The 15,024-nt window shown below is 53.3% G+C and overlaps 1 protein-coding gene across 1 annotated transcript in view; it reads left to right on the forward strand.

Moving 5' to 3' along the window:
• The first annotated feature begins 905 nt into the window (after positions 1-905).
• Positions 906-15,024, forward strand: part of TCF7L1 (transcription factor 7 like 1) — a 169,176-nt gene continuing 155,057 nt past the window's right edge. The window contains exons 1-3 of the mRNA XM_062209752.1: positions 906-1,148; positions 1,234-1,297; positions 1,520-1,647. Of these exons, the coding sequence (XP_062065736.1) occupies positions 906-1,148; positions 1,234-1,297; positions 1,520-1,647 (435 nt within the window). The remainder of the gene's footprint in view (positions 1,149-1,233; positions 1,298-1,519; positions 1,648-15,024) is intronic.

Raw genomic sequence — 15,024 nt, forward strand, 5'->3', positions numbered from 1 at the left:
CGATTTAGGACTTCATTCCCAACCACAGAGGAGTCATCTTGGGGACCTCATCGAGGCTGACTCTGGAAACCCGGATCTAGTGGGAAAGCCGGGCTGGGGCGAGGGGCGCGCTGAGACCCCGTCAGGAAAGGTGGGTGGGGGGCGGGAGGCCGCCCGCCACGTTCCCGAGCGCCGGGAATTCCTCCGTCCCCGGCTCCGCGCATCCGGCGGCGGCGGCGCCCGGGGCTGCCGGGCCCCGGCGCTCCCGGGACGCCGGGCGCGGGGGCGGATCTGCGCGGCCGAGGCTTTCCCGCAGGGGGCAGTGCCGGCCGCTCGGACGGCGGGAGGGGCGCGACTTCGCGCACAAGTCTGGGGGCTCTTGGCAAGAAAGTTGAGGGGCTGCGAAGGGGCGGGGGCAGGGCCGTCCGGGCTCTGGGGCTGGCGGGCAGGGGGCGCCGGCGCGGTCGACGCAGCCCCCGGAAGGTGCGAGCGAGCGGGGAGCCAGGGCGAGCGGCAGTGTGCGCGCCGGCTCTCCGGGCTCCGCGGGCGCGCGGGTGTCAGCTTGCAGCCGGGCTCCTCCCTCCGGCCCCCCTGGCCGGCCGCGCGGTCCCTCCCTCCTTCCCCGCTCGCCCCTCCCCGGCGGGCCAGGCGCTGGGACGCCCCGGCGGAGCAGGCGGCGGCGGCGGCGAGTTGGGGAGCCCCAGGCTCGGCGCTGCCGCAGGGGCCCGAGCCGAGCCGCCCCCGCCCCGGCCGGGCAGCGCCGGGCCCGCTTCCCGCGGGGCCACGCCCTGTCAAAACTTTGTTGCGGCGGCGGCGGCGAGCGGAGCGGAGCGGGCCGGCCAGCGGGAAGGAGGGGCGCCGGGCCGGGCAGGGCGCGGGCGGCCAGGGGCTCGGAGAGCGGCGGCCCCGGCCCGCGCGGCCCCACCATGCCCCAGCTCGGCGGCGGTGGCGGCGGCGGCGGCGGCGGGGGAGGCGGCGGCTCGGGCGCCGGTGCGGCCGGCGGAGGGGACGACCTCGGAGCGAACGACGAGCTGATCCCCTTCCAGGACGAGGGGGGCGAGGAGCAGGAGCCGAGCAGCGACAGCGCCTCGGCGCAGCGGGACCTAGACGAGGTCAAGTCGTCCCTGGTCAATGAGTCGGAGAACCAGAGCAGCAGCTCGGACTCGGAGGTAAGGAGGCGCCCGCGGCCGGCCCCCGGGGGGACCCCGGCCCAGCGCTCGCTCACCCGCCCTCGCCTTTGTGTCTCCTCCGCAGGCGGAGAGGCGCCCGCAGCCCTCCCGGGACGCTTTCCAGAAGCCGCGGGACTATTTCGCCGAAGGTACGTGCCCGGCTGGCCAGCCCCGACTCCCGGCGCCGCCGCGCCGCGCACCTCGGTTCGCGCGGCCCACGCTCCCCTCGCAGGAGTGACCAGTCCCTGCCCTGCGGCCTCCTTGGATCGCGCGTCGGGGGCGCTCGGGTGTGCGGGGCCGGGGTGGGATTCCTCGTGCCATGGCGCTGTCCGGGGGACCCGGGCCTCACCCCGCCTTGGTCTTGTCCTCAGTGAGAAGGCCCCAGGACGGCGCGTTCTTCAAGGGCCCCCCTTACCCTGGGTACCCCTTCCTGATGATCCCGGACCTGAGCAGCCCCTACCTCTCCAACGGACCCCTGTCTCCGGGAGGAGCGCGCACGGTAAGCGTCGGTCGAGCTGCGCCGGGGCGGCTGGGGACCCGGGCCCGTGGGATGCGCCCCCGGCTCGGCCGTGGCGTGGGGGATGGGGACTCCTGCGCCGCTCGCGGGCAGAACTTGTTTGCGGAGTTGCGCGGCTCCGGGGCGGCTGCTCTGGCCGCTGCCTGGATGGAAGGAAAGTTGCTGTAACTTCTCCCCTGCTGCGGGCTGAGGCTATGGGGCCCCACCTGTGGGATCTTCCTTGACCCCTGGGAGTCTGCCCGCAGCAGAGGAGAGCTTGGGTTTAGTGTCTGCTTTGGGGGTCTCGTTTTGCTTTCCAGAACTCGGTCAGCTTTCCTTGGCAGCTGGGCAGGGGGCTGGGGAAGCCGGGCTGGCGACGCTGCTTCGGCTCCCCGTGTTCACTGGGTGGCTGTGAGCTGGTTCCTAAGAAACCCGGTGGTGGTGGCGGGTTATTCCCAACCCCGTTTCCCGCCCCCAAGCCCTCGCTCCCGGGGCCTCAACTTTGCGGCGGAGCCCTGGATTTTAAACTGGCCGAGAGGATCCCGAGGGCGACCCGAAGCATTCTTCAAGTTGAGGAACTTGGCTTTTTCCCCCTTTTGTTGCCGGCTTTTCTCATTTAAAGCGAGCGCTGGGACACTTTAAACCTGTTAATGGGCGCGCATTGTGTGCTGCGCGCTGGCATTTAGAGCGGTGATTAAGCAAATTGACCGGGCCCCAGACGACGTGCAAATGAGGGCGGATTCCTTCGCCCCCTCTCCGGCGCTCGACTCCCGCCCCCCGCGTTGCGAGGGGCACTGCCTGGGACGGGCGAAGCCTTTGTGTCCCCGGAGCCGCCAACCCGTCCCTAGGCTCCCTGCCCAGGTGCTGGGGCCGACGGCTGATAACTGGGTGAGCGCCTGCCCACTGTGCGCCCGGCGCCGGAGTCCTGCCGCTGGGTCGCTCCGCACCTCACTTCTCAGGGCCAGTGCCAGTCCATTCTCGGTTGGGGGGCGCGGGGACGGGTTTCTGTTAGGCGCTCTTGTTGCAAGATAGGGTGTGGGAACAAGCTGTGCTGGAGGGCGAGTGGGTGGGACCACATGGCCCGCACGGCTTTGGCCTGCTGGACTGGGGCATCCCGGGAAGTTCTGAGTGTGTCGTTTTGTCGCGAAAACTGCATTTTCCCATGCGGAGGAAAAGAAGTGCACCTAAAAGTGGAACCCAACAGGCTGTGGCAGCTATGGTACTGGTGCCTGCACATGGTGATGGAGAGCTGCTGAAACTTCCGGGCTGAGGGCTGCGGGGAGAGCTGTGCCGCTGAGGTGCCGCTTTAACACTTACCATTAGGAAGGACGCGGGGAGAGGGACCAGCAAGCGCCAGCTTCTGGGTGTGAGCCCTGAGCCAGGTCCCAGTGATGGGGAAGTCACCAGCTGTGACTGTCCCTCTGCAGCAGGCTGTTCGTCTCACACCCGGTTCCCTTGAGGGCGTCTTATTCTTCCCAGCTTTCTAGTTCACATCTAGGACCATGACTGCAACAACTGCTTAGTCTGCTGCCCCGCGGTCAAACAGTCCAAGTGAAACGTTTTCTTTATTTATTTGTTTTAAAGATTTTACTTATTTATTGGAGAGGTAGGGTTTCAGACATCGAGTATGAGAGACAGAGAGAAAGTTCTTCCATCTGCTGGTTCACTCCCCTGATGGCTGCAGTGGAATTCCTGGTTGTCAGATCCTGGCTTGGGTGGGATTTGGAGACCCTCCTTGGGGAAGCCGAGCCTTCCTTTCTGCCTCCTCACTCATCCATGCAACTGCTCCCTGCCCAGACCCGTGTCGCCATCCTCCCTCTTGGGCCAGTCACGACACACACTATGCCCTCTCTTGAGGACTTAGCATCCCGCTCCTATAGCTCTGTCTTGAGCCATGGTGAGTGGTTCTTACAGAAGAATTTCCCTAGCATTTCTGTGCTTCTCATGCCTTATGCTATGTTCAAAGCCCAGCCTGTTGGTCACTGATATCCTGGGAAGTTTTGGGTAGTTAGCTCAGTGCAGTAAACCTTATAATTTTGGGTCCTGTCCTTGGGGATCATGGCCAGTAAGGAAACACCTAAGCGCTTGATTGTCCAGACTACAGGGTTACGATGATGGTTTTTTCCTCTGGGCGTTTGTATTAATATAATTCTAACTGTAGACGGATGATAAGTGCCAAGGAAGTGGCCCTCATTTGGTTTCTCAGCTTGCCAAGATGATGTGCGTAGATAGGGGTGGGGAAGAAGCATTAGCTGGTGGCTTTTTGGGGGAAAGGTGCCTGGCATATATGACCCAGTGTTTCTTTTTGGTATCTTAGGTCCAAATTATACAGCTTTAGGTTTTGCTGCTATAAGATCTGTAAGCTGTATAAAATTGAGTAGCCCTGATTCTCTGCTGCTCTAACACTTTCTGTTGGAAATACCCAGCCAGAAGCAAAAGTGGAGCGTGGCTGGATTGTTTTCAGGGTGTTGGTGGACCTTAGGAACAGCAGGCAGCAGGCCTCAGCACCTTTGCCCTCCACTCTGGCTTGGCTGGGATGCTGGGAAGTGGCGTCTTCCTGAGGCTCTTTAGAAAAGAGGTCCCCTTAACCTGGGGTGTGTGCCAAGCCTGTCAGCTGTGTGCTTCTTATCTGCAGCCCCTGGGACCCTGGGGCCCCTGAAGAGAGGAGGAGCTGCCACCAACCATTTTTCACTATTTGATGTAATCGCCCAAAATCATCCATTCATTCACTAAGAGGCTTCACAGGTTTACCAAACCACCTCTGTGCCATTAGCTAGAATTTTGTCAGGAAAATGTCAATGAGCACATTAGAAACTGGGTGTCAGAAATAATTTGAAGATGAGAAAGAGCCAAAAAGAAAAGTGGACTGTGATTCCACAAGCTTGCTGCCGAGGGACAGCAGTTTGCGTGTGTGCACCGCAGGAGCGGGCTGGTGACATTTGGAAAGGGAGCACATCCGGGCAGAGCCTCCCCGGGAGCGTCTGGTTTTTCTGTCCGGTGTATGAACGTAGCAGTTGCTGTCATGTACCCCAAGCAGACATTGCACGTGCCTTTCTCAGACCCCCTCAACTCAGATTTCCGTATGAAATTGTGCCATAGGCTCACTTGAAGTCCTTTGTGTCCCACTGTTTCCCATGGACAGCCTTGCCGTGTCCTGGATGCTCCTGTTCCCCGGACACAAAGGGGCCCAAGCAGTAACCTTTGTGTGTGCATGGAGAGATTGTTGTCAGGAGTTGTACATGAAAGCTAAGGAAAACCTTTCCTTCTAGAAGATCAGAGTAAACATGCTGCTTTTGGTAAAATTCTTTTGAGACGTTTCATCTAAATATAACTTCTGTTCCATTTTTTTCTAAATATAACTCCGAGTTTAATGAGGGCTTTTCACATGGAGGGAGCTTTGGAGAGGCCCTGCCTCTGTTGCTGGAGTTTTGGCATTTGGATGGCTGGGATGACATTTGGTGACAGACTCTAGGGAAGACTTTGAACTCCATCCATCATTTTTCTTTGGGTGGGTGGATCTGACATGGTTGGTTGTAATTTGGGAAAGTTATAGTTTGGCCTCATTCTTCATTGATTTCAGAAAAAAGGCTAGCTCCCGCGCCCGTGTTCGCGCACACACACACATACACACAAATCTAACCTTTAACAAAAGAATATTCCAGCCTTTATTGTGCAATATTACAAAAAGAATTCAAATGATTAGCCCACTGGAAAATCTGTAATTGAAAAGCCCTACTTAACGGTCCAGTGTTCAGATAACTTCTATTTGTTAAACTGGGGAAATTGAGGCACTTTTTTTTTTTTTTTTTGACAGGCAGAGTTAGACAGAAAGAGAGAGAAAGAGAAAGGTCTTCCTTCTGTTGATTCACTCCCCAAATGGCCGCTACGGCCAGCTGTCAATCCGAAGTGCTTCCTCCTGGTCTCCCATGCAGGTGCAGGCCCCAAGCACTTGGGCCATCCTCCACTGCACTCCCGGGCCACAGCAGAGAGCTGGACTGGAAGAGGAGCAACCAGGATAGAATCCGGTGCCCCAACCGGGACTAGAACCTGGGGTGCTGGTGCCGCAGGCGGAGGATTAGCCTAGTGAGCCGCTGTGCGGGCCAGCACATTTTTAAGATTCACTTGTAACACCTCGATTTCTGTGACTGATATTTATTGGGTGTGTATCATGAACAATGGCTAAGGGAGCTTGGGAGGTAAGATTGTTGGATCCGGTTTTTGTCCTAGAGGATTGGAAAACTAAGGAAGGAGGAGTGTTAGTAGTGTTAAGAGGCATTAAGTTCAGAGAAGAGTGTTTAGAATAAAGAGAGAAATCTAGAAGCATTGCTTTGAGCAGGAGTGATCCAGGAAGGCAGGAAGAGAAGGTAGCATTAAATTAGTCCTTGAAACTGACTCATTTTTAAGTTTATGATTATTTGGGGGCTGGTGCTGTGGTGTGGCAGGTAAAGTTGCGGCCTGTAGTGCTGGCATCCCATTTGGGTGCTGGTTCAAGTCCCAGCTACTCCATTTCTGATCCAGCTCTCTGCTATGGCCTGGGAAAGCAGCAGAGGATGGCCCAAGTCCTTGGGCCCTTGCACTCTCATGGGTGACCTGGGAGATGCTTCTGGCTCCTGACTTCAGATCGGTGCAGATTGGAGGAGCCAGGACTGATACAGCATGCAGGTGTATTTTATTTTTTTAAAGATTTATTTATTTATTTATTCATTTGTGAGGTAGAGTTACAGACAGTGAGAGGGAGAGACAGTTCTTTCTTCTGCTGGTTCACTCCCCAAATGGCCATAATGGCCAGAGCTGCGCCGATCCGAAGCCAGGAACCTCGAGCTTTTTCTGGGTCTCCCATGCGGGTGCAGGGGCCCACGGACTTGGGCCATCTTCTACTGCTTTCCCAGGCCATAGCAGAGAGCTGGATGGGAAGAGGAGAAGCCGGCACTAGAACCAGCGCTCATATGGGATGCCGGTGCCGCAGGCAGAGGATTAACCTACTACGCCACAGCGCCGGCCCCATGCAGGTGTATTTCTAAGCGCAGCTTAACCTGCTGCACCACAATGCTTGCCCCTTCACTCCCATCTTAAGGTGGAAGCCAGTAGAGGCAGAACATACTGAAGGAAGGAAAAGTTCAGGGTTACTAGGGGGAATATAGCTTTTTTGATTCCATTTGCCTGGAAGGCCAAGGGGCCTGGATGCCAGGCAGGGAATCTGGTCCTACTCAAGAGGGAGCATGGAACCATCAAAAATTGTGCTGGAAATGACTTGTGTCTATGCTTACAAGGACATTGGTAGTTCGGAGGGGATGACTGGAAGGAGTAGAGCAGGTAGGGGACTCACAAGGGCCAGGGTTAAGGAGTATCAGAAGAGAGGGGTGAGTAGGCCTGCATGTGCGTGGGGAGGTGTGGGATCAAAGGCAGAAAGTGGGTGATGTCTCAGTTAACTGCTGGGCTCTGAGCCTAGTTGACTTGGGGAATGGGTTCTGCGGGTGGTGCTTTGGCTTCCCGTCCCTGCCTCCCCAGTGCTGGACAGATGCTCCCCCAAATATTTTGGCAATAACAGGGCCCGCACAGGCTGTGAGAGGCTCTCATTTGGAAAGACTCTCAGTTTAATTGGAGATACTCTAGGGTTGAGGGGATGTTGAAGGTGTGGCTGAGATTTTAGCAGCTGGAAGATGCAAAGGAGCAAGAGCAAGGGAAGTGCGGAGAGCTCACAGCAAACCAAGTCATTGCACTGAAGGAAGGTGGAAAGGAGAACTTGGCAATGAGGGCGGGGGCAGACGGGGAGCAGCATCCAGGGGCTACAGCATCCTGGAGGCTGATGGCAAAGAAAGGGAGCTGTGCCTGCCACACCTTCCACACCTCACTTTCTGTCCATGCTAACCTGAAAGATGTTGGAAAACCAGGCCACAGACGACCCACGGGGAGAAGAGGGAAGAACTGCAGGCGTTGGACAAAGCGTGTTCAGGATGCTGCTGCGGAGGTTTCGAGGGCAGGGTTGGAGATGAGTGGAGGAGACACAGAGGAAGAGGAATGAGACTGGGAGTGTCAGCAGGAAGACTTCTTCCTACGCTGGAGGAGGATGGTCTGCCAGCTTTGCAGACTGGCCCAAGAGTTAAGGATATCAGACATTACAGAGGTGGAGCTGGTGGAAAGGGGACTGTGCATTGGAAGGCTGTGGAATTCTCAGTGAAACCCAGGGCAAGTTGGCTGGAGGGGAGGGATGGTCCTGGAGTTTTGTTGGCAGCAGGGAGACTGTAGGCCCTTCTTTACCTGCTAGGTAGCTGAAAATGTTGGGGACCTTTTAGCTGCTTGTTAAATAATGAAAAGTTTGTGCATTGATTGAAAGATAAGGCACACCTGGGAAACATTTCCTCCGTTGTCTGGAGCTGGCTGATTTTGAAGGGGGATAGGAATGGGACTCAAAATGCAATGTGTTTTTTGCAGTAGGGAGCAGATTTTTGAGTGTATGATGAGTTAATTGAGAATGGCAAAGATTCATTACTTAAGAGCATGTAGAAAACTATCCCAGATTTTCTAATCAAATTTATTCTTGGAGGACGTTTTTACATGTCCTTTTTTTTTTTTTTTAAACTACTGATGCTCACCCAGAGATGCTGATTTAATTGATCTGGGGTTCAGAACTGAGCATTCAGGGTTTGTTTTAAGATTGATTTATGGTCGGCACCGCGGCTCACTTGGCTAATCCTCCACCTTCGGTGCTGGCACCCTGGGTTCTGGTCCTGGTTGGGGCGTCGGGTTCTGTCCGGTTGCTTCTCTTCCAGTCCAGCTCTCTGCTGTGGCCCGGGAGTGCAGTGAAGGATGGCCCAAGTGCTTGGGGCCTGCACCTGCATGGGAGACCAGGAGGAAGCACCTAGCTCCTGGCTTCGGATTGGTGCAGCACGCTGGCCGTAGCAGTCATTTGGGAGGTAAATCAACGGAAGGAAGACCTTTCTCTCTGTCTCTTTCTCTCACTGTCTAACTCTGCCTGTCAAACACAAAATTAAAAAAAAAAAAAAATTGATTAATGGGGCTGGCTCTGTGGCATAGTGGGTAAAGCCGCTGCCTGCAGTGCTGGCATCTCATATGGACATTGGTTCCAGTTCTTGTTTCTCTGCTTCTAATCTAGCTCCCTGCTAATGTGCCTGGGAAAGCCGAGGAAGATGGCCCAAGTCTTTGGGCCTCTGCACCGACATGGGAAACATGGGAAACCTGGATGAAGTTCCTGGTTCCTGGCTTCAGCCTGGCCTGTCTGTTGCAGCCATTTGGGGGGTGAACCAGCAGATGGAAGACCTCTCTTTCTCTTCCTCTGCCTCTCCCTCTCTCTAACTTTGACTTAAAAAAAAAAAAGATTATTTTATTTGGAAAGAGTTACAGAGAGAGAGGGAGACACAGAGAGCTTGCATCTGCTGGTTTACTCCCCAGGTAGCCACAATGACCAGGGCTGGGCCAGGTTCAAGACAGCCAGGAGCTTCATCCGGGTCTCCCATGTGGGTGACAGGGGCCCAAACAGTTGCTTTTTCCAGGCCATTAGCAAGGAGCTGAAACAGAAGAGCAGCCGGGACATGAACTGGCACCCAGATGGGACAGGAGGCTGCTTTACCTGGTACACCGCAACACCGGCCCGTGTGTCCTTTGTTTTATATTCTCTCCTCCCACCCACACTGGATTGGATTTAGAAAACAGTGAAATAGAGCCGGCGCCGAGGCACACCGGGTTCTAGTGCCGGTTGGGGCACCGGATTCTATCCTGGTTGCCCCTCTTCCAGTCCAGCTCTCTGCTGTGGCCAGGGAGTGCAGTGGAGGATGGCCCAAGTGCTTGGGCCCTGCACCCCATGGGAGACCAGGAGAAGCGCCTGGCTCCTGGCTTCAGATCAGCATGGTGCGCCAGCCATAGCACGCCGGCCACGGCGGCCATTGGAGGGTGAACCAACGACAAAGGAAGACCTTTCTCTCTCTCTCTCTCTCTCTCTCACTATCCACTCTGCCTGTCAAAAAAAAAAAAAAAAGTGAAATAAATGCAGTTTCCAAAACCCTGGCATTCAGGATGAAGAGAACTTGTGAGGAGTGAAGGGCACTGGCCTTTCCCCTCTGCTGGCAGGTGCTGCCCAGGGAAGAGCCCTGGGACACTGCAGAGTTGCTTCCTGAGACTCACGGGATACCAGAGATGCTCTGAGGCACCTCGGCCGTTACCTTTAAGCTTCTAAAGCAAATTACAAAATCTTCCATATGCACAATCTGTAGATTCTCGTGGGAAAATGAACATGTAATTTAGAAGTACACTTCAAGGTTTGATACTAAAATCATACAAATGTTTCCATAAACATGTCCCATTTTAGGAGTTCTTATGGAATCATAAAAAGGTGATAATTGTTACTGGGAGTCCTCAGGACAGGAAATGAATTCACACGCATGCTCTCAAACTGTTACAGCATTTTTGGAAATCTATTTTCATTTCTATTCCAGAGGAGGCACAAGGCCTCTTGTTTACCCTAATTGTAGAAACTAAACGTGCCGTTCACAAAAGAGCAAACTGTAAACGGTTCTTAAGTGTGTGAAGCTATGTTCAACCTCCTGTGTAGCCAGAAAAATGCTCATGAAGGCAAGGATGACTTTTGGCCCGTGAAACTAACGTTAAGAGCTTGTCTGACTAAGGCTTTTCAGTGCTGGCAAGTGTGTGGTAAAATGGCTGCTCTTTTTGGCTCTTCTTAAAGGGTGTAAATAGCTCCACCCCATTTGGAAAACACTTGGCGATGGTTACACAAATCTTAGTATTTTTCATAGCTTCTGACCTGCTAGGAAGTCGATGCTTGCTAGTCCCATTTTGCCGCTGTGCAAACAGACTTTAGAGGTCAAGTGTCCTGAACAAGGTTACGCTACTGGTAATCGACAGCCCCAAGAGTTGAACTTCGTTGTGAGGCCAAAGTCTTGGTCTTGTCGTTCTCCCTTCACACACATGCCTGGTGAGCATGGCTCCTCCTCCTCTGGAGAAGGACAGCTGACCTCTGTTAGCTCAGAAATCCCAGCGAGAGCTGTCAGTTGGGGCGGAGGGTGGATAGATTGCTTCCAGCTTTACAAACTGGGCCTGGGAGTGCATCCTTCCAGGTGGACAGTTGTGTCACTGGGTGGGGGCCGTCCTCCCAGCTGTGCTGCCCTGCAGAGGAGGCCAGACCCTGTGGTGGGCCGCACTGGGAACGTCCTTCACCATGCAGGGTCGGAGTGGGACCCGCTTACATTTTGGCTTGTTTGGAAGTTGGGAACTGTTGCTCCTTGCTAAAATTGGTGAGGGCTGGAAGAATGCACACGTGTGTCTTGGGTGTGGAAGGCGCCACAGTCGTCAGCTCGCTCTCTGTGCCTGCCTTCTGGATTACAGCATAGTTTGGTTAACAAGTCAAGCTCCAGTTAAGTGTGCAAATACTGTTTCCTTGTGGTTCATTTTATAAAATATGTTTATAAATTGGTTGCTTTCTTTAAGCTGTCTACAAATCAAAAATCAGTCCCAGTCATCTACAAAAAAGCTATTTTGGTGTAAACTTAGTATTAAAGCAATAAATACTACACATTTACCCAGATGATATTTTGGGAATTGCAGAGGAGGTGTTAGTCTCCTTTCCTCTGTGTGTTTGTGTTTGAGTGTGTGTGTGTGTGTGTGTGTGTTTAAAAGATTTGCAATTGGAAATCATGGAATTCAGTAGTTCTGCCTTTACTTCCCAAATTATCTCCCAGGTGGGTGGTCTCTCTGAAAACAATGTCAGGGTGAATGAGGCCTCTCTGAATAGGGTTGCTAGAAGTTGGGGAGGCCCTGGGGGTCCTAGCTGAGCACGAAATCTTCATGAGATAAATACCTTACGCCTCAGAAAGTGAATGGGGCCATTATTTGTAGAATGTCTATAGAAAATGTGCAGGAAAAAGTTGAGGAAGGTCTAAGGATGAGAGATGGGGACTGAGATTAAGAAACAGATGGGTCTGATGCTGAGGGAGAAAAACAAGGGGTCAGAACGAGTGGTATGAAAATCGGATCAGTTTGGAAGTCCAGAGTTGGCAATGGTGATTTCTGATGGCTGGGACTGCACTCCCCTCTCTAAATTCCAGAAAAGGATGTATCAGGGTCACTAAAATCAGTTGGATTTGTAAGATAGCCGTTCCGGGGTGGGGGTGGGGTGCTGGATGGTCCTCCCTGAGATTTTTTTTTAAGATTGATTTATTTATTTAAAGTCAGAGTTACAGAGAGATCCTCCGTTCCCCATCTCACTCTCCAAATGGCTGCAATGGCCAGGGCTGGGCCAGGCAGAAACCAGGAGCCAGGAGCTTCCTCCAGGTCTCCTGCAGGCCCAAGGACTTGAGCCATCTTCTGCTGCTTTCCCAGGCACATTAGCAAGGAGCCAGATCCAAAGTGGAGCAGCTGGGACGGGCACCCACATGGGATGCCAGTGGCACAGGCTGCATGCAGCCTTAATCACTAAGGCACAATGCCGGCCTCCTTCCTGGGGTTGTTAATGAAGGATCCTCCCATGAGTGCCCAGTAGTCCTCGGATCCGGAAGGCACCTGTGTATCCCGCAGGTGTCGAGGGCAGCTCAAGAGGGTTGTGACCTGAGAGTGGTAGAGAGAGAGGCTGTCCTCTCTCTACCATTAGAAAGTCCTCAGCCACTCCAGACAGCGCACCACCAAATACTGCTTTATCTAAAGAGAAACACCTGGCCTGTGATAAGAGATTCAGTTGTTGAATGTTGACAGCGTGAATATTTAAACATCAATAATGGAAAAAAAAAAACACAACTCCAGGCCTACAGGCACCTTCTGTGTTCCCAGGCACTGTCTCGTGGTGTTACAACTGTTCCCAAGTGTTAGGCTGGACTCTTGTGCATCTGATATTGTAATCTCTGTTTTACCCTTGAGGAAGTTGAGATTGTGGAGGAAACAAGGGGCCCAAAGTCTCCATCCCCCGCCCTCTCACAAAGTGCTAGAGCCGACATTCCAGCCTTGGGGTGGGGGTCTGGTTCTGCAAGACTGCAGCTTCACTCCTCGCAGTCCCTGGCCCAATTAATGTGAAAAGGCCATTTGGAGCAAGATTTAAAGAACCTGGGTGTGCAAGAAAGCGATGAGTAACATCTCACACATTCCTTGCTTTCAGGAGCACTTCCATGCCATTCTCTGTGAGGCACTTTTGGTGCCTGGGGTGGAGTTAGCGCCTGACTGCTGGTCTATTTGCAGTCTTAGAGATGGTGTTAATTGCTGTCTTAATCTTTCTTTGCTTTTCTGTGTGCTACATAGAGTTCTGTTCCCACCCCCACCCCCGATTCCCTTCCCTTGTATTTTTCTTCTGAAATATGTTTGTTGCTGTTGTTTTCTAACGATCAATTTCAATTGTTTAAAAAATTTTAATTTATTTGAATGGAAGAGAGACAAAGAGACAGCTCCCATTTGCTGGTTCATTTCTTAAATGCCTGCGATGGCTGGGACTGGGTCAGGCTGAAGCTGAGAACAAGGAGTTTAACCCTGGTCTCCCTTGAGGGTGCTAGGAATCCTGTCCCTTGATTCACTGCCTCCCAAGGGTTTCTAGCAGCAAGAAGTTGGAGCCAGGAGCTGGGAGCGGGAGTCAGGAATCAAACCCAGGCTCTCCTTTGTGGGTCGTAGGCATCTTAACTGTTAGACCAAACACCTGCCCCTCTTGGGACATCTTGAAGTGGTAAACTTGGCTCCTTAAATATCATCACATACACTAGTTACCTACCTCTGTTGACTTCGTCTCTTGCCTGCTGTGTACTCCTGATTAGCCCTGCTTTCTTGTAAGAGGGGACTTTCAAAAGTTTGTGGGGAAATAGAATTAAAAGGTTAAGTTCATTTTAGTGTAGAATATTTTTGGAAAGCCATGCATGGTGTTTTCATAAATCACATTTCCCACAAAGCTTTTGAAGGTCCTATGTATGTGTATGAGTATTATTGTGTACCCATGTAAGTTGAACATAGACGATGCTTACGTAATAAATATTACCTGGGGAAACTTCTGGGTCGGTGGCACAGAGAAAGGGTACAGGGAGGAATTAGAGGACGTAGGTGGCAACACTTTGGACTCCTTGGCCAGGAGACACTGATGCTGAAGCTTTGGAGCAGGGAATGGAGTTCCTAAGGACAGGGATGGCAGAAGGGGCTGGGCTGGTGAGAGTGTGGAGCGAAAGATTTATCTGTTTCTTTGAAAGACAGAGTTCCAGAGAGATAGGAAGACACACACACACACACACATACACAGAAGCCAGGAGCCTAGAGCTTCTTCTGAGTCTCTCATGTGGATGATGCAGGGGCCAAGGACTTTGCTGCTTTCCCAGCTGCATTAGCAAGGAGCTGGATGGGAAGTGGAGCAGACGGGACTGGAACCAGCACCCATATGGGATGCTGGCGCTGTAGACAGCGGCTTAATCCTCTGCACCACAGCACTGACCCCAGTGTGCAGTTCCTTTGACCCCACACTGAAGAGGAAAGGACTTGTGTGGAGGGAGGCTTGAGGGGTCGGGAGAACACTCCACTGACAGCCCCCTTCTCTTTTAGGGAGGCAGTGTGACCGGGGGTCTGGGCCTTGGGTTTTGGCCACTGCCTGCCCCGCCTTGAATCCCATCCCACTGTGGGCTGGCCTAGTGCCCTGGAGCTCCAGGGCCCTCTCCAGTACCATGAGATCATGGGAGTATGTTGAGAAGCACTGAATTAACATTTTGGCTGAATGGACTGAGTTTTAAAATGAGGATTTGTCCAAGGGTGACATGAATCATCAGCATCCTAGAATGAATCCCTGGGATATAAAAAGACATAAGAAATGTCATCAAAATGATTTACAGTGTATTGCATCTTTATTAAGATGGTTAGCAGCCAAAAATTTTTTTTTCATTTTTTTGTTGTTGTTGTATTTTTTATTTTTATTTTTATTTTTGACAGGCAGAGTGGATAGTGAGAGAGAGAGACAGAGAAAGGTCTTTCTTTGCCGTTGGTTCACCCTCCAATGGTCGCCGCGGAGGGCGCGCTGCGACTGGCGCACCACACTGATCCAATGGCAGGAGCCAGGTGCTTATCCTGGTCTCCCATGGGGTGCAGGGCCCAAGCACTTGGGCCATCCTCCACTGCACTCCCTGGCCACAGCAGAGAGCTGGCCTGGAAGAGGGGCAACTGGGACAGAATCCGGCGCCCCGACCGGGACTAGAACCCGGTTTGCCGGCACCGCAAGTCAGAGGATTAGCCTGTTGAGCCACGGCGCCGGCCTTGTTGTTTTTTTGACAAGCAGAGTGGACAAGGAGAGAGAGAGAGACAGAGAGAAAGGTCTTCCTTTTTGCCATTGGTTCACCTTCTAATGGACGCTGCGGCCAGCGCGCTGCGGCTAGCACCTCGCGCTGATCCGAAGCCAGGAGCCAG

Source organism: Lepus europaeus, chromosome 13 (genome assembly GCF_033115175.1).
Source record: "Lepus europaeus isolate LE1 chromosome 13, mLepTim1.pri, whole genome shotgun sequence".
Lineage (NCBI taxonomy): Eukaryota > Metazoa > Chordata > Mammalia > Lagomorpha > Leporidae > Lepus > Lepus europaeus.